We start from the raw sequence: 21,569 nt of genomic DNA on the forward strand, positions 1-21,569 counted from the left end.
GGCTGATCTTCTACCTCAACTCCACCTTCCCGCACTACCCCCACATCCCTTGATTATCTTAATCCAAAAATCTATTGATCTCAGTCTTGAATATATACTCAACGACTGAGCATCCACAACTCTCTGGGGTAGAGAATGCCAAAGATCCACAACCCTCTGAGTGAAGAAATTTCTCCTCATCTCAGTCCTAAATAGCCGACCCCTTATTCTGAGACTGTGACCCCTGGTTCTAGACTCCCCAGCCAGGGGAAACATCCTCCCAGCATCTACCCTGTCTAGCCATTGTCTGCTCTAATCATGAAACCACTGCACTTGTACACTGGAGTTGCTCTGTGAACCAAGCAGGAAAAATGCAGTGCCATCCCTTAGACTCCTTCCTGCTCTCGCAGTGGTTTTCCTGGAATTTAGCTGGGCTGTTCCCGTGTCAAATTAAACTTCAAATATTGGTAATCTTTCCTTAGGAGCTGATCGATAATGTAACGTTTTCTCTTACAGTACTGTTGAATAGGTTTTTTGATAATTTAATCTGCCAGCTGTTCATCATATCTGGATTGTTACAGACATTTCCTCATTCGTACACTGGTTTTCACACGCATAGCATGCTTGTGCCTTTTGCTGGTTTCAGCTCTTGCCCACCTCGGTACCGACTCTCAATAATATTTTATTGTAGAAGTATGCAGCATGTGTAGAGTTAACATGGAATGATGGACATTGAATTAGTGCCCACTGGGAGGTGTGTGTGCTTCTAAAGTCACTTGTTTGTATTGGGAAGTGGCCCTCGGCTTAGCATTGAAGTGATTAAAAGCTGGAACCAGGGTCAGGTACAGCTACATCATTGTGCATCCGTTTGGAGCAATTCACATGCAAACTGGGCAATTGCCATCCAAATATGGAGAATGCACTGGATTATTAAAACACCAAATAACTTGCAAAAAGTAAGTAGGACCTAGCAAAACAGTAGCAAAATATTTTCAAATTCTCTGCCTGCTGAGTAATTTTCTAATCTTTAAAGGTGTCTGCCTTAGCTGAGTCGTACCACTCTCACCTGAGTCAGAAGGTTGTGGTTCAAACCCTAGTGCAGGGACCTGAGCACATAATCTAGACTGGCACTTCTGGGCCGTCTTTCAGATGAGACGTTAAACCGAGGCCGTATCTTCCCTTTCAGGTGGACGTAAAAGGTCCCATAGCACTATTCGAAGAAGAGCAGGGAGTTCACCCAGTATTCTGGCCAACATTTATCCCTCAACCATCACCTAAAACAGATGATCTGGTCATTTAATTCATTGCTGTTTGTGGGAGCTTGCTGTGCGCAAATTGACTGTCGCATTTCCTACATTACAACAGTGACTACACTTCAAAAGTACTTTATTGGCTGTAAAGCGCTTTGGGATGTCCTGAGGTCGTGAAAGGCGCTATAGAAATGCAAGTGTCTTTTTTTTTTCTTTTTTTTTTGTTTTAGCTGCTATATGTTCAGCCCACAGCCAAAGTATGTGGAGGAAAAACTGCTAAGGCAGTGTGGAGCATTCATATTTTTCCCTACTTTTCCCTCTGCTTCAATTGATCTACAACAATTTGGAGTTTGGGACTTTGCCAAGTTTAGTTTATCTCCTCATATTTGTCTAAATTGTTGATGATTTTGATGCCCTTTCTGTGAAAAGCAAGATATGGTAAATCACCACTGGTCCTAATGTTCAGTTTTCTTTCATTTCAATTAGAATAAATTTAAATTACCATATTTCTACAGTTACTATATATGTTATTTGGACAGATAGAAGATTAAAATAGTTTTTATCCTTTGAAACAGAAATGTACAAAAGAAGGTGATAGACTTCACATCCCTGCATGGCTGGAAAGAGAGCAAAGCTGTACTGTATACCGTATGTACATACAGTCTCGAGAGGGAGAGGTTTCATTACTGTTCTGTTCTATAACTGATTCACAAATAAAACATGAAAACTATGTTTTTATGTTTACCTTTGTTTGTAGTTTTTAAAAAAATCAAAGGGCCTTGGTGAGACCACATCTTGAGTATTGTGTGCAGTTTTGGTCGCCTTATCTGAGGAAAGATGTTCTTGCCATGGAGGGAGTGCAGCGAAGATTCACCAGGCTGATACCTGGGATGGCAGGAATGACGTATGAGGAGAGATTGGGTCGATTGGGCTTATATTCGCTGGAGTTTAGAAGAATGAGAGGGGATCTCATTGAAACTTATAAAATTCTAACAGGACTAGACAGACTAGATGCAGGAAGGATGTTCCCGATGGCGGGGGAGTCCAGAACCAGGGGTCACAGTCTAAGGATAAGGGGTAAGCCATTTAGGACAGAGATGAGGAGGAATTTCTTCACCCAGAGAGTGGTGAACCTGTGGAATTCTCTACCACAGAAGGCAGTAGAGGCCAATTCATTAAATATATTCAAGAAGGAGTTGGATATATTTCTTAAGGCTAAAAGGATCAAGGGATATGGAGAGAAGGCAGGGACAGGTTACTGAATTTGGATGATCAGCCATGATCTCATTGAATGGCGGAGCAGGCTCGAGGGGCTGAATGGCCTACTCCTGCTCCTATCTTCTATTTTTCTATACAGGAAACTTTGGTTTATCCAGAGGTTGTATGTCCGGAAACCTCGATCTACCGGCAGAAATCAGGAGCCGTTTTGTTAGGTTCTTTTTCTTCTCGTGGCTTTTTTTTCCCCAACAGTCAGGCTCTGGAAAGTCTCTCTGAAGCTGTTGCTAAGCTACAGAGATGCTTCCAAGGTACGGGCCAACTGTTTGAAGCTGTTGCTAAGCAACAGTGTTTGTTGTCGGATACGGAAATGAAAACCTCCGTATGTTTCAACATTAACTTTGTATGTCCGGCAGTTTTGCTAGATCGGCAACAGCTCGGTCCTGTCGGTGCCGGATATAACAAAGTTTCCTGTATATATTTATTTTTAAAGTAGAATAAATATTTTCATATATTTGGACATGTCAAAGTGTAATTATGTCTATTTCCGGGTTACTTCAATGAAATAAACCCATTATGGGAATCAGTTAGGTATATCCCTTAGGAATAATCTATAATTGTAAAGTACCTAGAATTAGATATCTAGTTGAATGCTGATAAGTAACATAGTGGGTGAATTTTTCTTTTGACATGGCTCTATCTCCATAGTTAGCAATCCACAAACGTAACTGCATTGCCAAAAGTTTCAAAGCCATGAATTTCAGAGAATTTGTTAGTACGAAGTTAGAATCATATAATTCTGCAGCACAGAAGGAGGCCAATCGCGCATGCGCTGGCTCCCAAACAGCTATCCACTTAGTCCCCTTTCCCTATACCCTTTTAAATATTTTTTTATCCACTTCCCTTTTAAAAATTATTATGGATTCTGTTTCCACCATTTTCTGTTAAGGCGTTACATGTTCAGGTAACATTATGCGTAAAAAGGCTTCTAACTTATTCCTTCATTTTTTTTATCTTAATTTCTCCCTTCAGTTATTGACTCACTGACCAGTGGAAATAGTTTTTCCTTATCAAAACCCCATATAATTTTGACCACCTGTCAGATCTCCTCTTGCCCTTTTCTGTTCTAATGAAAAGGTCCCAATTTTTCTAATCTCCCCTCATAACTAAAGTAAGTTCATTACAAAATCAGCCTCCATTCTGCAATTTTTAACAAGAATTTCACTTCATAAATTTGACAAGAATGTATAGTCTTATTAACCACCAATAAAAATTAGCCTTTTAATTTAAATATGCAACTTACCCATTTAAGCATTCACTAAAGTATGGAGTGTTGGAGTTGTAGCATGTGATGTTACAAAATGTTAGGATACATTCAGGAATCCTTACATGAGTATCCAATATCAACCATGCAGAAATAGGCAGGCGGAAACCAGGTGCTTTCCTACGAGACAAACTCTGACCACTCTTAAACACCTTGTAGCAATCAACAACAGCAGGGAAGGGCATAACATGGAAAAATTGAAAAGAAAAATAGCGCTACCTATTATATATTAAATTCAGTACATGTGACCCACTTTTCATTGAAAACTTCCAGTGCCTGCAGTACCGGTTACCCCTATAAGTGGCGATGTGATCGGTCTTTTCAATGTTAACGGCTTCACATTGTATGACACAATAGTTGTTGTTTAATAGTTGGAGCATATCACCCTGTAATTGTGCAATCTGGCCAATGGGTTTTCACAAATTACTCAATGCTTTCTGATTTTTTTTTTTGATCAGTAATTAAATTTCTAATGTCTAAAATAAGGATTTAAACAAATTATATATTTCACAATAATATGATTAAATTTATCCACTGAATTTTCTTTTAATGCCTTCCATAAAGTTTTCATTTGAAGACCACAGCATCTCTCAGGAGGGAGGGAGAAACTAAGTAACTACAGACCCGTCAGTTTAATATCAGTTGTGGGGAAGTTACTGGAAACTATCAGAGGCAGAATGACTGAGCATTTGGACAAGTAGGAGCTGGTCAGAGAGTCAGCGTGGATTTGTGAAGGGTATGTTATGCTTGGCTAATCTAGTTACATTTTTTGAGGAGGTCACTAGCATTGTGGATAGGGAAGTGTCTGAATGTTGTCTATATGAACTTTAGATGGCATTTGATAAGGTTCCACACAAGAGATTAACAAAAATGAAAGTGGGCAGAATTGTGAGTTAATGTTGTGACAGGAGTTGGTAATTGGTTGGGAGGTATGAGACAGAGTGTAGGGATAAAAATGTTGTTCACTGATTGACAGGATGTGATAAGTGGTGTTCCACGGGGATCTGTATTGGAGCCTCATCTTTTCACCATATATGTTAATGACTTGGATAAAGGAATAGAGAGTTGCAGATGAGATCAAGTTAGGTATAGTAGGCAGTGTTCCCTGTAAGCTGCGCTTTGTTCTGCGCAGCCTGTTTCTTTTAGTGCGCGGTCCCTTTAAATGTCCACGCATGCGCGGTATTTACATGGAGAAGCCGGGTGAGCGGCCTGCACAGGACCTTCCCCTTACTGCACGGCCGCACAGCTTAGAGGGAACATTGGCAGTAAGTTGTGTAGATGGAATCAGGACAGATTAAATGAGTGGGCAAAACTATGGCAGATGGCGTTCAGTGTGGGGAGGTGTGAGGTCATCCACTTCAGAGAGAAACAAATTGTATAAACTTGGTTTGTGTTCTTTGAGTTTAGAAGGTTGAGAGGTGACCTAATCATCGTATTTTAAATAATTAAGGGATTTGATAGGGTAGATCCAGAACAACTGCTGCCTTTTGGCGGAAAAGTCCAGAACAAAAGGACATGATCTTAAAATTAGAGCTAGGCCATTTCGGAGGAAAATCCAGCAGCAGTTTTCACACACAGGGCAGTGGAAATCTGGAACTCTTTCCCCCAAAGGCTGTGGTTGTTGGGTCAATTAAAATTTTGAACTCTGAGATCGATAGACTTTTGTTAGGTAGGGATATCGAGGGATATGGAGCAACGGCAGGTAAATTGAGTTGAGGTACAGATGGTCCATGATCTGATTGAATGGCGGAACAAGTTTGAGGGGCATGAGTGTTTGGAGGAAGGGATGGGTCTTGGGGATGCTGATGGCTGCATTTTTCTCAACTGCCACCCATAAACTGCAGCCTTCAGCTGTTAGTGGCTTCTCCCCTTGCCATACCGTTCCAGCTGAAAAGAAAGTAGGAAGAAAAAGGCAGAGGAAGATAATGACAGATAAGCAAAAGCAAGATTTAAAGGGGGGGAGGGCGCGGCAGGGAAAACAGAAAAGAAGAAAAATAAAAGATAGGAAAGAGAGAGAGAACAACAGCTACACAAAGACAGCAGAAGCCAGCGAGAGTGTGGCTGTGTTAGCTGACTTACCGTGTACCATGGGAAATTGAATGGTTACTCAAAGAAACCAAGACTTTGTGGATTAGCAGACAGTGTTATTTTGTAACGGCTTTTTTTCCATTTGAGTTACAAAGAAAAGCATTCGTTTTATAATTGGAATCTAGCGAGTCTAATTTTGTTGGTGGATGTTGGTGACTCATTATAGTACATCTGGCTTGGTTTTCTCTCTGGCTACCTTTTCATTTGGTGTGTTGACACTATTACAAAGGGATTAGCTATGTAGCAGTAGACTGGAGGCGTTCTTAAGTTTGGAAGTTCATTTAAGAGTGACCGCTAAAGGAAGGAGAATCAGAAGTGCAACAGCAGACATCAGTGCTTCACAGCGGGAGAGGAGTGGTTGGGTGCTGCAGGAGGCTTGTTTCATGCTGAGGATTTGCTTTGGAGTAATGTAGTAGAGATTAAAATGCCTTGATGAAACACTTTTGGGTTTTAAGATACCAGATGTAAACAAGAAATGTTGTTGTGGCTCTTCATAAAGTACAGATTATTCTCTTCATTTATATAAGGTTTTACATTTTTGAAAATTATTTTGTAATTTATGATGTGTTTGTTTTTCATCATTTTGGGTAATGCTGATTTTCTTATTGCCATTAGGTGACTTGTGTGAAGTTATGAAGAGTAGCCTCAAAAAGGGATTTAGATGTACAAAAGAGCCCACTTGTATAATGATTGTGGGTTAAAATCTGCAATTAAGGTTGTAGTGTAATCCTGTAATAGTGAAGTAACATTTTGATTTTTTTTAACCATACTGTAGACACTTTAAGTAATATATGTTTACAGATGAGAGGGTTAAGATAGTACGGTTGAATTCTAAAATTATTTTTCACAGTGGTTGTCCCTGGAAGATGTTGCTAATATTCCCAATTGAGTAACAAATGGCAGTGGATGCCCCTGAGGTGGTGGAGAAAATAATGGTCAGCGATGAAATGGTCGATGAGGTATTGCAATATTTGAAGCTTCATTTGAAGAACCAGCTAATTTTTTTTGTTATATTAGTTGGTGTAACAGGGTACATTAAAGGAGGACAGTTATCTCATAAATGGTTATTAAAGCACAGACAGTAGCCCCTAGCCTAAAGTGCGTTCCAGCAATTCTGGATCTTAAATACATTTTGATTAAAGTTAGTGTAAGGGATACTATAATGGAAAATTGCAAAGCTCAGACAACTCGCCTGTACCAACTGATTTGGAAAAACCTCTTACTAAGTAATTAGCGAGAGTGAAAACTGTGAATCCAAGCCAAAGTGGATTTATGAAAAGACAATTGTACACATTGAGCAATTTTTGAGGTCGTTATATAGTTACTAAATGTGTAACGTGTTTGCTATTCTATATTTTGGCATTTAGAAAACATTTGGTAAGGTTGCTCACAAGTCACATAGCTGAACTGAAAGCTTTTGAGGTTTTGGAAAAAGTTGTGAACTAGCTAAACATTTAACTAGGCAACAGGGAACAAAGAAGGTATTGGTGGTAAAGATGCAAATCTGGAGTCCCACCCATCCTCGTGCAGGTTTTTGTGTTCTACCACACCTAAAATGTCAGTCACAAATCAGTGCAGTAATTTTCTAGCTAACCAGTGAAGTATTTTATTGCAGTGTAACCAATATTGGACTTTGCAATGGTTCTACCTAAACTGATGGAGTCCCATAGGAATGGGTTTGGGACACCTGCTGCTGCTCATAGTATTTATTTGAGCTTTCAGAGTATTTTAAATAGAAAGTCTGCATTCCCAGATGGCAAGTTGTCTCAAAGTCGAATATTCCAAAGAAGGGGATATTCTTCAGGACGATAAGCAAAGGCTTAGTAACCGGGCAGAGGGAATTAACATTGGGAAATGTAAGGTAATGAATATTGGTGCTGACATATACAGGAATCCCTCCCCAACCGCTGGGAATACGTCTCTGAAAACCCCCGTGGTTAGTAAAACCGCGGTTGGCAAATTCAGTATAAACACAATTTAAAAAAGAATATAAAAAGCATATAAATAGCATAAAAATCATGTTTTTTACCTTATTCCTAAATTTAAAACTGCAGATATGCGCATTTCACTGCTGCAGTTGACAAAAATTGTCGCAGAGTGGAAACCGTGTATACGTGAAATCTGCGTTTGGCAAAACCACGGTTGGGGCGGGATTCCTGTACTAACTTAAACAGTATATTGTTCAGTAGCTGGAGCACAAGGAGGGTTGACAAGACATTTACACCTTGTAAAGGAAAAATTGTGAGGCAAAGACAGTACATGGATGAATTATTTGACCTGCAGAGTACATTTAAGGAAATTATACTGACACTGTATAAAGTATTGGTAAAACCACACACATAGAGTATTCGGTATTTGGTTATTGTACTACAAAAAAACAGGCAATAGATAAAGTTCATAGAAACATAGAAGATAGGAGCAGGAGTAGGCCATTCGGCCCTTCGAGCCCGCTCCGCCATTCAATGCGATCATGGCTGATCATCCAAGTTCAGTACCCGGTCCCTGCTTTCTCCCCATACCCCTTGATCCCTTTAACCTTAAGAAATATATCTAACTCCTTCTTGAATATATTTAATGAATTGGCCTCAACTGTCTTCTGTGGTAGAGAATTCCACAGGTTCACCACTCTCTGGGTGAAGAAATTCCTCCTCATCTCTGTCCTAAAAGGCCTACCCCTTATCCTTAGACTGTGACCCCTGGTTCTGGACTCCCCGACCATCGGGAACATCCTCCCTGCATCTAGCCTGTCCAGTCCTGTCAGAATTCTTTAAGTTTCAATGAGATCCCCTCTCATTCTTCTAAACTCTTCATAGAAAGGTAACAAGAATTGTTCTGGTTTTTCATCATTGAGCTGTGAAGAGATGCTATAAGAACTCAACTTTCTCTCATTGGAAAAAGACTAAAAGAAATATCTCAATAAAATCGATGAGGTAGCTGCTGTGTAGAATACTTTTGTGGCAAAGGAAAGCAGAAAGCATGATTTCAAAATGATGGAAACTTTATATATTTGTTCCTCTTTCATTGCCATGTTTATACCCTCTTCTGAATGAACTGACATTTTTCTGAGATACAGTATTTTTCCCCAAATGGCCATATTTTATATGTTCTCCTTTACTGAGTGTTCACAAGCTATTCTCCCACAGTTGCGCTCCAGCCAAGCTCAATCCTGCCCTCACCTGATGCCCTCCCATGCTCACTTCCAGCGGGGTTTGACCCCTGGCTGTTTATCCCCTTCTGGTACAGGGCTTTCAGGCTATTTGTTGAATTCCATCCCTCTAGTGCCCCCTTCCCCAGATGGAGAAGAACTAATTCAATACAAACTAAGGATCTAACTTGGATCCTTCCTCGATTTAAATTTGTTTTATCACCAGGGGAGCCCAGAGATTGCAGTCTAAGCAAAACAAATTTGTGTGCATTTGTTCTCTACATATATTAGGATACGGTCTGACGCCCACCGTTAGCATTGTTCATTATAGCCTTGTATGCTTGTGTATCAACGCTGGAACCTCGGACCTCGATTCTTTTTCTCCAGTTGCACTCAGCAGCATCTCTGTTGCTTTCTAATAGAAAAAGTTCATTGCCTCTGCCTGAGCAATTCAGCTTGGCACCACAGCCTATTGTCTGTCATTTGCCACAACTAACAAAATAACAAGAGAAGGCTCAATGGACCGAATGGCCTTCTGCTGGTCCTAGATGGCTCCTTCAAATCAGTTTGTCATTTTTTTTTCTCCATATGATTTTCAATTTTAGTTGTGTTTTTTTTTAATGCTAATTTCCTGCCCTTTCCCGAGTTGGGTTTCTGTGGGCCATGCAAGGTCTGTGACCAAAAGAATGGGCAACCTGGCCCCAGCAGTCTGACCAGTTTCTAGAAGGTGTACCATTTTAGTTCTGTTTTTTCATGGATGAGGTTACAGTTTTACTTTGCTACAACTTTCTAATTACAAAATTGAGTTGGTCTTATCGGAACTTTGCCATAGTGGATACGCTGGTGTGGAAATGTATTCCAGGGAGTCTGCTTCTTATCGTATGAAGTTTGGCGAACAATGTTATATAGGCAACGGCAATATGAGGTGTTTTGTAACAGAACTGTAATTGTCGTATATTTAAATAATTTGTTTTCAATTCAGCTGTTTCAGAACCAGCAAAAGAAAGGTGTAGCAAAAAGCAAATGAGATTTATAGTTTAGAAAGTGGATTGAATGATCAGGGAATGCATGTTAATGAGCCCTATTAATTAGACTAATTACTGTCATCAGAGGAGGGTATTCAGTGATCTGGTTAGCATGATGATATAAGCAACAGGTTCCGGAGGGAGTTGAAAATGATCCTAAATAACTGGGCAAGTCAGATGGGCTAACTGGCCTTATTTCACATTTCTACAGGTATTTAATTACTTTGTCATGACCACAGAACAGATATCTTGACCTGATTCCAGCAAATGTACAAACTGCAAATGCTGAAATTATGAAATACAAATAGAAAATGCTGGAAATGCACAGCTGGTTTGTCAGCATTTTAAAAGAGACAAGAAAAGTTAACATTTCACATGCAGACCTTCCATTAGAACTATTTGTTAATCATTAGGATAACTGTCCACTAGAATACGTTAGTTTGCAGTTTAACTCTAGGTCCATTGGAGTTTCCATGTAGAACAAATTATGGAAATAAATGGAATTACGACATAAAAATAAATTGTATGTAGGAATGGTGTCTTTTGTATTCCACAGCAATGTGGATTTTTCTTATAAAAGGTGTTAATCAGGTATTCCACCGAATTAAAATTTTCCCCCACTTAAAACTGGACTTATTTCCGAAAAGTGTGTTAGCGTCTCATTTTTGAAAGTATATATATTTCTCAAGGACTGCGCCTTAGTGAGGACCCCTTTTTAATGATGTGGATTCCATTGTACCTGTTTCATAGTTGTACACTGGTAATTTGTTGAATACAGGAAACTTTGTGATATCCGGCACTGACGGGACCGGCATGTTGCCGATCTATCAAAACTGCCGGACATAAAAAGTTAATGTTGAAGCATACGGAGGTTTTCATCTCCATCTGACAACAAACACTGTTGCTTAGCAACAGCTTCTAAAGAGTCGGCTGCAGCTGCAAGCGTCTGTAGCTGAAGCTCTTGCTATAGCTACAGACCATGCAGTGGCTGACTGGGGAAAAAAAAAAAGAACGAGATCTAAAAAAAACTTACAGAAAACAGCTCCTGATTTTTGCCGTTAGATCAAGTATTCCGGACATACAACCTCCGGATAAACCAAAGTTTCCTGTATTACATTTTTGAATTCCCTGATTGCTCATTGGGTAACTGTCATGTAGTGTGCTACTTAACTGCACAGACCAGAAAGTTCCAGTTTCAGTCCCTCACTTAGTTACCTGATCTGAGCTGGGGCAGCAGTCAATTGCTGAAATTGCCCTCTGAGCTGGGAAGGAAAGAAAGCAGTCAGGTCACAATCCAGTCACCCCTGCTGGAAGTGTGTGTGTGTGAATATTGGTTTGGTACAGGATTGGTTTTGACTGGTGCTCTGCCCACGTTTGACACTTGCTGTCAGGCTTGTGCATGAATACCAGGGTTCAGTCACTGCCTTCAGGAAGGATGGGTAAAGATGGGGTGGGGGGGATGGAATGCATCTTTTTGTACACTGACTAGCAAAGATAATCTTTGTGATAAGCTAACAAAATAAGAACCTTGTCATTCCATGTGATAACTGGGCATCACCTATATTCTGACTGCAAAATCCTGCTGTTCCACCATTACAGTCATTTAAATGATCATTTTAACCATCAGTGATCAGATGCAAAAATATCAGTCGACTAGTGTGACCACTGAGGCTCCCAATCTGGTTTGCTGTAGCCTTTTCGGCAAGGCACTGGAACCATAGCACACTGGTTTACCAGTGTGTTGTGCCATACAAGGTGAGCTTTTTACCATGATTTCCCACATGGAAAACTCCCATACTTGGTCAGTGGATGTGGAGTGCAATACTTTTGTCCTAAAAAGGGGAAGAATATTTGGATCTGCACACCCAGTCGTGTGTCACGATAATGGCAGAAGTGTTGGTACAAGTCACCTACCCACCCTTTCCAGTTAGGAATGTTGCAGAGGAACTTGAAGAGGTGGGAAAGAGCTTAAATAAAACCGAACAAAACTAATAATGGAAAGAAAATAAAGCACTTTTATAGGTTTATTTGATCCTCAAATCACCATTGAAATGTAGCATTTTAAGCATTTGGATTTATGCTGTTTTTAATAACGTAATCTTATTAATAAATCTCCTAGGTTTTGGACAAGATACAGAAAATTCAGATGTGACCTCATCCCAGAATGATATTGCACAACCTTCAGGGACAAATCAAACTGAAGCTCCTACGGCAGAGGAGCTACGAAGACGTAGACAAGCATACTTTGAGAGGCAAGCAGACCATAGATCTGGACTGCTACAACACTTGGCTTAATGTCCATGATAGAATATGTGTGACTTTGACCCTTTGAGGACTGAGTTTCTTTGCACTTTCACAGTATTAATATTTGTTATTGCCAATTTTTCTGAGGTTTTCTTTCTTCTCCTTTAAAATAGACTTTGCAAGTATTTTTCTTTTGATTAACTTTTGTGCTCATTGAGGCAAGAGATATTGAAGTAGGAACAGGGAATTTTTCTGTTTGAGTCACCAGTGTCAGTATTGAGCACTTCCAAATACTAGTCAGCTACAGTTTGAAGTAGCTTGCTTGCTTCCTATCTCTCCACTCTAGTCTCAGCAATTTCTTAGCCCCAGCCTCAAAAGAATACGTCATACTTCTACAAGTTGGATTTGTTTTCAATTTCTTCTACTAGCCATCTGAGTGAAATTACATAGGATCAAGAGTAGGTAATTGTGCCTGTTCCGCCACTTTGTTAGCTGTTGTAGCTCTACCATTTAGTCCCAATTCCCTGCCCTGTCTCCACAATCTTTAATACTTCATCTTCCCAAATGAGTACCCACCTCCATTTTCAATATCTCAATTGATACGGCATCTATGGCCTTCTTAGGCTTTACATTCACACAGTTCTTCTGTGTGAAGAAATGTTTTCTGGATTTGCTTTTAGTCAACTTAGTTTGAATTCTAAGATTATGTTTCGTTATAAATTCCCTATCTACCCTGTCAATTCCCTTCAGTATTTTAAATACTTCAATTAGATAACCCCTTAACTTCCTCATTACCAGAGAATATTATCCATTACCTAGTCTCTAAGTTAAGTCCCTTCACTGCAGGTATCATCCTGTGAATTACAGTAAACTCTTGTTTAAATGGCACTTAATCATCTGGAACACTTTAATAACCGGCAAAATAGATAACCGCTAACCTTGCCGAATCTATCCAGCACTCGTTTTGCCGAGGCCGAGTCTCCCATGGTGGCCGAGTTAGTCAGTGGTTTTTATTTTTGTTTGTGTTAAAAATTGCCTTGGTAGGTATACCTCTCTGTTATCCTGAATTTTTCATTAACCGGCACCATCCTGGTCCCATAGGTGCCAGATACAAAAGAGTTTACTGTATTGCTGGGCTCCTTCCAAGGTCAGTTTATCTTGATGGGGTGCATAAAACTGAACACAATATTCCAGACAAGGTCTGACCAATGAAGTAATACTTCATAATTTTGACATTTTATACCTCTTGTGATGAAGCCTGGCAACCTGTTGCCCCTTTGCATCACTTTTGCACTTGTCAGCCTGCTTTAATTACTTTGATACCTGTATCCCTAAATCTCTTATGTATCTATTCCTGCTCCCCCCCAGCAGTTCCCCATTTGGATTGTATTCCTATCTGCCATTCTTGTATCCAAAGTTTACTGCCTCACAATTTGTTGCATTACACTGCATCTACCATCATTCTGTCTACTTGCATAAATTATCTGTCCTTTTGCAATTTTCTGCTCTCTTCACAATTCAGTATTCTTCATAGCTTAATAGCATCTGTGAAAGTTGCCAATTCATGCCAACGTAGGAGCATTTTTGTGCTGTGGACCCACATCTGTTAGGAACTGAGTTTGCATTGTGCAAACTAATTCCATGGAATCCTGACAGGCAACCGGGGGGGGGCGGGGGGTGGCTGCGAGATGGTCATTTCATCAGTCTGGCTTCAATTGAACTCCGGCCCCATAAGTAAATTGACAGTGTGATAATCTAGTGCACCCAGTAGATTTTAACGGCCCCATGGGAAAAGAATAAGCAATAATCCCAGTATCCTGAGCACAAGGCAAAACTCTCCCAATAGCCTACTTTTGCAGACTTCTGCTGTAAAAGAGATAACTATCTTCAAATAAATCATGACACTCTTAAGAGTTAAAATCATCATTTTAAACTTTTTTAGTGTTCAGCATTTACACATACCACTTCTTGCATGTTAAACTATTAATCAGTGTTGTTCACAATTAATTTATCCCAGTAGAGAATATCTGGCTATATTTAGGAGCAACAGAGAAGCTACACATTGCAAGTACTGCTAGGTATATTATGGAATGCCTTATGTCTCCATCCATACATTTTGTTTCTGCCAGGAAGCAACAAGTTCAACCTGAAAATTCAGATCAACCAGAAAAACAAAGCTGTGCTGCACTGAAGACAAAATCTGGTATGTTTCCTAATCTGTTAGTACTATTTATTCAATAGGATTAACACTATATTTAAAATAGGTACTAGCTTTCTTATGTGTCTTAATCATTAAGCTTTGCTTTTTGTGATGATCGTAATCCTATTTAATAAAATCCTGCATACAAGAATTCGATTAACTGAACTTTATTTGTAGTTTCCTGTTGAGGGTGTGCGATTGTTCGGATTATCTCCTTCCCAAAGGGTTTTTACCTATGGAGTATTGCAGTGGCTTTCTGCATAAAAGCTAATCTGAAAGACCGAGAAAGAGTTGCTGTTGCTTTTGTTAAGTTTTAGTTTACCTGTATGTGTGTGCGCAAAGATTTTAATATTTTTCATTGAATGCAGTATGCCCATAAGGAATTCCTGAGCATGTAGGTTTATAATGTATCAGTTTTTATGTGAAGCATCTATAGAGCTGGCATTGATCCATCATCTGATGTTTTAGGATAGTATATGCCATATACCGCAAATATCGCATGTGATAAAAAATAAATAAAACATAATACATTCCAAGCTTTTAAGGTTGGGATGAGGACATCCTTTCTTCACCTGACTTATAAAAGTTGTGATATTTAGAACCAATAAGCTTTTTTTTCTCCCCCTATCAATAGCTGCCGTCACGGAACGAGAGCTGCCTCAAGTAGATCTGTCGAAATCACTAGGAGCTGATGCCAATGATAATTCAAAAGGGGAAGGAAGTTAATACGAAAACTAAAGTACCAGCAACAACTGTACTCTCATTGCTGATGCGCGTGAACTGCACTCCCCTTGTAGTTCAGCCACAAAGAGAAATATACATATGTTTTCAGAGGGAGCAAAGATTACATTCACTCTTGATGCAAATAGCATTTGCGGCTGTCTTATGGGATCATTTGTGGTATAAAACTACAAGGTTTAAAGTTTCTGGCCTTCAGTTGTAGCACCTTACCTTCTGAAATGCCCTCTTCATGCACAACCTAGTTGAGTAAATTACAGGGAAGAGTTGAAAGATTTTGCACCCATATAAACCTTGTGTTTTGGCATTTCATGGTTTAATTGTATAACCAATGATGGGACCTAGAAAGAAAAAATACTGAAATGTTATGTTCTTTTTGAAAATGAATATAATTGTTTTAAATCCCTTACCTGTTGCATATGTGAAAATCAGGTTCATTTAAATTTCGGAGGTGTTGAGGGAGATGATATGCAACATGTGAGCTTTGTGGGTTTTTTGACACTTGAAAGTTTGCAGAATTGTTTTTGTTCGGATGTTGACCTTGCATTGGTATTTAAATGCTGTTTAATTGTTCTCTCACATATAGTTCACATATGTTTAATGTGTACTGGAGTTATGCAGGTTCTTTTTTTAAGTCCTCGAATCTGCACTTTAATCTGTTAATTTCACTTGAAGATCCTACCAGGGAACATAAGTGTAAAAAATTGAATTACATGACCTAAAGCAAACTGCATTTAATCATCAATGTGAGGTCAGCTCAGTCTTTTTTTTAAATGTGGTTTCATATCAAGTTTTTCACTGGGAAATAGAAGGGACTAGATGCTGGCTGTGTGTATTTTATGGATTGTATGCTGTATTCCTATGATTGAATAATATAAACACAGTCAAAATTGCTGTATATTGAGATTTCTTGATGCTTACACTGCATATTAACGTCTGTATAAAGGCCATGTGTTTGATTGTATGGACCAAGATAAAATAGTGTAATCTGTTGCAGTCTGTATCCTTTCTTCTGCATGCTCAAACTTCTTAACCTTTGGCAAATGATTGGTTATTTGTCCATGGCTCGAATTTAGGCCTTCAGAATAATACTGTAGCTATGGTAGCCTAGTGGTTCTGGTACTGGAGCTAGAGGTCAGGGGTTCAATCCCACTGTGGCATATTTTGAAATTGAATTCAATAAATCAGATAATAAGTGAGCTAGTACCAGGAATAATTGACCATGAAAGCTGCCGGTTTGTCATTAAAAACCCAACCGGTTCATTAATGACCTTCGGGTAAGTCTGATCTACACGTGACTCCAGTCTCCCACTGTGTGCTGGACTCTTAATGCCCTCAGGGCAACTAGAATGAGTAATAAATGTTGCTTTGCCTTTGTTGTCCTCATCCCAAGAACAAATTGTTTTAAATTGTAAAATGCATTTTTTTTAATTCAATGCAAATTTGAGGAGAGAATGCCAGTATTTGTATTGCATTCCCTCATTTCTCTGCTCTCGCCCGAAGGTTTTGACGTAACCTGGAGTACAGTTTTGCAGGTACTAGCAGCCCTCCAGCACCATGGTGTAAGTGGCATTCTTCACACACTGGTCTAAACCGTGCATGTCAGCAGGTTATTCTAAAGTGAGGGGCAAGATGGCACAGTGGAATCATGGCTGAGCTGAATTATCTGCATAGAAGGAAACTCACATCTTTGAGCAGAAGCACATGATAGTGGTCAGGGCGATAATTTTGTTTTTACCTCCCCCACTTCTGCCATCCTCCCATCACCTAGCCTGGGAACACTGAGGCCATTTGCAGCAGCCACATTGCCATTCTGATTGAGGTGAATCAATTCCTCAAAGGCCAGGAATCAAACATGAGAGCGTCCTGCTTTGTGGCATAGTGTGATACCATGCACAGTATTTAACCATTGACTTATCGGGAAGCTGGCAAACAAATTTGCCAGAGAAAATTCTGTAAAATAGTTTCTTGACCAGATTCAGTCCTTGGCCTGGGAAAAGTTGACCTGATCTCAGTTGGATTGACAAGTTTGCAGACGACACAAAGCTGGGTGGGCGTGTGTGCTGTGAGGAGAATGCCGAGAAACTCCAGTATGATTTGGACAGGTTGGGTGATTGGGCAGAAGCATGGCAGATGCAATATAACGTGGATAAATGCGAGGTTATCCACTTTGGTGTCAAAAACAGGAAGACAGATTATTATCTGAATGGCAATAGGTTGGGAGAAGGGGAAGTGCAACGAGACCTGGGTGTCCTTGTGCACCAGTCGCTGAAGGTAAGCATGCAGGTGCAGCAGGTGGTTAAGAAGGCAAATGGTATGTTGGCCTTTGTAACGAGAGGGTTCGAGTACAGGAACAAGGATGTCTTGCAGTTGTACAGGGCCGTGGTGAGACCACACCTTGAGTATTGTGTGCAGTTTTGGTCGCCTTATCTGAGGAAGGATGTTCTTGCCATAGAGGGAGTGCAGCGAAGATTCACCAGGCTGATACCTGGGATGGCAGGAATGACTATGAGGAGAGATTGGGTCGATTGGGCTTATACTCGCTGGAGTTTAGAAGAATGAGAGGGGATCTCATTGAAACTTATAAAATTCTAACAGGATTAGACAGACTAGATGCAGGAAGGATGTTCCCGATGGCCGGGGAGTCCAGAACCAGGGGTCACAGTCTAAGGATAAGGGGTAGGCCTTTTAGGACAGAGATGAGGAATTTCTTCACCCAGAGAGTGGTGAACCTGTGGAATTCTCTACCACAGAAGGCAGTAGAGGCCAATTCATTAAATATATTCAAGAAGGAGTTAGATATATATCTTAAGGCTAAAGGGATCAAGGGATATGGGGAGAAAGCAGGGACAGGGTACTGGATTTGGATGATCAGCCATGATCTCATTGAATGGCGGAGCAGGCTCGAGGGGCCGAATGGCCTACTCCTGCTCCTATCTTCTATGTTTCTATGACAGTGGGCAGGATCATTGGCCTCCATGTACCTGGAGTAACAGAAGGAAAAATCAAACCGAGTTTCTGCTTCTGATCGCTATCCAGTCCTTGGCCTCTAGAGGAACAGCCTGTTGACACACAGTCTCTAGGCTCATGGAAAAAATAGCCTCTTTTGTAAGGAACCAGAGGGCGACTGCCTGTAGAACCTCACCTCAGATACAGTCGGGGCTTTCAGGAAAGGGGTCATTGAACAGAAAATGAAAACCAGAACTTGGCTCTTTTTGCAGCTTTTAGTGTGTTTTTAACCGTATCACCTCCAAACTATAGCATAATTTTAAACTACTATAATCTCCGGCTACTTTATTTTTTTTTTTAAATGTGGCAATGTTTTAAGTGTTTGCTGAAACAGTTGCAATACTTTTATGTTGGTGGTATTTACTGAAGTTTGGATTTTAATTTCTTTATGTATTAGAAGTTGCCCGCAGTAACAAATATCGCAATTTGAACTCGGCTTCTTTTAAGTTAAAGACCAAGACAGTAACGAATGTCGGAAGAAATAAGAGTCCCTTACTATCTTGTTTCACTTTGCCAAGGAGGCAGCTGGCGTAACCTATGATTAAATGTGCTTTGCAACACTTTTTGCGTGTGCACACTGGAGATAAGATGTGTTGGTCTCTAAATAGTATCCATGTCACTGTATCAAATAAAGTTGCATTTTTGGAATTGGACGTATGTGTTTTACTGTGAGTCATTTTCTGTTCAGTCATAATGACGTAATGAGCTGATAAGCACTTCCGACACGTGTATATGTTTTTACTGGTTAAACGTGCAATTCCGTCTTTTAGAGATAATGAGTTGTCTGAAACTGAACTGTCTGGAGTACTGAGACAGTTTGCAGTTCAGCTGTAAATAGAATTAGGTAACACAAAACCGGGAAATCCAGATTAAAAAATACTCATTGACAACACGTTAAAAGATGCTGAATAAGCAGCAAACCAACTAATTATTACAAGTAGTTAAGTAAGCCAAAGAAATATTGAATTAAGACGGAAGTGTTTGAAAAGCATTTTCTCTCACGACAACTTTTTTAAAAGAATAACTATTTTAATAAACAGCAATATTTTAATTTTTCAGATCTTAAATCCTTGTATAATGTTTAATTTCATTATCTAGTACACTATTGAACACAACTATAGTTTGTGAATTCAGTTACTTAACACCTGGTTGCAGTTAATATCTGCTTATTTCTTGTGTAGTGATTATGATTTTGCAATTATAGAAAACACTGAATGCTATGATGATTTGTCTTTGCAAGGCCTAATTTTTATAATACTCGGTTTTTTGTAGTTTTCTCTTTCCATGTTCAGAGATGCCTATGGAAACTTACTTCTAATCATCCACGGTAATCAGATCCAGTGGTTTACTAGAAGTTCTTGACACCAAACATTTTTAATATTTTATTGAAACTTAAAATATTTAGTGCTGTCCTCACAATCGTGGGCTTAGTCATGGCCTCATTCTGTGCAGATATTTTGTTTCTACTTGTTTGTATATGACATATGATTGTCTTGTATCCACCTATTGCAGAATACTCTGCAACAAACTCTGTAAATCAGTTTGGCACTATAGATCACACAACTAAGATCTTTCAGAATTTTCTGCTGCCTTTTCCTGGTCCCGCTGTTGCTTCAAATTCCTGAACCTTCTATTTGTGCCAATGAAATAACTGATATTCTAGCTTGATTTTCCGCTTCTATCCGATCTTGTAACTGCAGATTGGTTCAATCATACCTGTTTTGCCTGTCTTAAAGATTCTGCCTATTGCATAGAATTATAGAATGATCCAGCACAGGAGGCCATTCGGCCCGTTGTGCCTGTGCCAGCTCTTTGGTAGAGCTATCCAATTAGTCCCGCTCCCCTGCTCTTTCCTCATTGCCCTGTTAATGTTTTCCCTTCAAGCATTTATCCAATTCTCTCTGGTCAGCGGGTGGAGAAAAACAGGGGAGGCTGAGAGGAGCACTCCGCTTCTCCTGGCTCACAAGGAAACCTAACAATGTTAAACAAATTACCTCACTGGGCCTCTTCTAGCCCTCCATGCAGCTTCCGGTAGGTTTGGCCTAGCGGGCAAGGATCACTGCTCGCCCTGGCCGGCCTCGGGTTAAAATTGCAGTCGGGTCCCGATGACACTGGCTGGTGTGGTTAAAATTTCCCCCATTTTCTTTCTCCCCCTGCCCCCCGCCCTCTACAGTTTCAGGCTTTTGAAACCTCAAGCTTAGCTTCACTAATCATTACTTCCTAATTTACCTCATGTTCTCTTATTCTTCTCAAACTTGATCTCCTGCACTTTGTCCAATTCAGAGAGGAATTTTACTGCAGAGTTAAACACTAGAAATGGTAAAAACTTATTCTAGATATACACGTCCCAGGTACCTAATTGCTGTTTTGCTTCCATTTGTTCAGGTTCTTTTATGGTAATGATGGGCGATCACATTCTCCACCACCCCTCCCCCCGTCTTGGTTCAGCATGTTGCTGTGTTAACCCTCCATTTTTAGTTTGAGACAATGGATCTTTTAATTTGTACATTGACTTCTTTTGACCTATTTAAAACATAAGTCGATGGATTTGCTGAAGTCCAAGTGAAAATTTGTGAAATCCAATGCAGAAGTAGATGTAAATCACATTTTGACAGACCCACAAGTGTGACTGTTAAATTGGATATGAGCAGGCTTCAGTAGCACAAACCACAATCCAAATCATTAATGTCTGCAGATTCCTACAGCAGTGTTTTTTTAACGGATACATTTTTTTTGCTGTTAAATACTGAAAAGGACACTAGAAGTCCTTACTGTTCTATTTAATTCTGACTGTACCTGTGGTGGTTGAAATGATGGGGATAGCTGGCATGAAGAGAACTGCAAACTAATGTTCTTCATGATCCGCCTGTAAATAACTGAATATATTGGTGAATGAATAAAGCAGACAAAGCAAAAAAAAAAGTGAATTCACAATGCTTCCTATTTTGAAGTAAAGACAAAGGATTCTCAGTCCTTCCGCTTTATTTCTCAATCCTTCAATCTCATTGGTTAAGGAGATGCACTGGTTGTTGCATTGTTCACCAAGGTCCTAGAGGCACTGTTGCCTTCACCGCGCTGTTATCAGATCACAATTCCAGCAACTTTGTTGGCAAAACTTGTTTGAGCTGAAGGGTGCAGAATCAAGCTTAACTAACAGTGCACGCCGCGAGACGCCCCACTCCAGCAAATTCTGCGCCTAAGTTTTGTTATAAATTCCCCTGCTACATTCATTCACCATCTACCTTGTCAATTCCCTTTAGTATTTTAAATACTTCAATTAGTTAACCCCTTAACTTCCTCATTACCAGAGAATATTATCCATTATCTAGTCTCTGAATAGAATCCCTTCACT

The 21,569-nt window shown here is 39.8% G+C and overlaps 1 protein-coding gene across 4 annotated transcripts in view; it reads left to right on the plus strand.

The window, feature by feature from the left end:
- atxn3 (ataxin 3) overlaps positions 1 to 18,870 on the plus strand; it is a 46,369-nt gene extending 27,499 nt beyond the window's left edge. For all 4 annotated transcript variants that reach the window (XM_086002813.1, XM_086002814.1, XM_086002811.1 and 1 more), the window contains 3 exons: positions 12,146 to 12,278; positions 14,400 to 14,473; positions 15,105 to 18,870. In XM_086002813.1, the coding sequence (XP_085858939.1) occupies positions 12,146 to 12,278; positions 14,400 to 14,473; positions 15,105 to 15,196 (299 nt within the window). In that variant the 3' untranslated portion in view covers positions 15,197 to 18,870. The remainder of the gene's footprint in view (positions 1 to 12,145; positions 12,279 to 14,399; positions 14,474 to 15,104) is intronic.
- Positions 18,871 to 21,569: the final 2,699 nt, after the last annotated feature.

The sequence above is a fragment of the Somniosus microcephalus genome, chromosome 12 (genome assembly GCF_052327205.1).
Source record: "Somniosus microcephalus isolate GS21.2 chromosome 12, FLI_Smic_1.0, whole genome shotgun sequence".
In the NCBI taxonomy this organism is placed as follows: domain Eukaryota; kingdom Metazoa; phylum Chordata; class Chondrichthyes; order Squaliformes; family Somniosidae; genus Somniosus; species Somniosus microcephalus.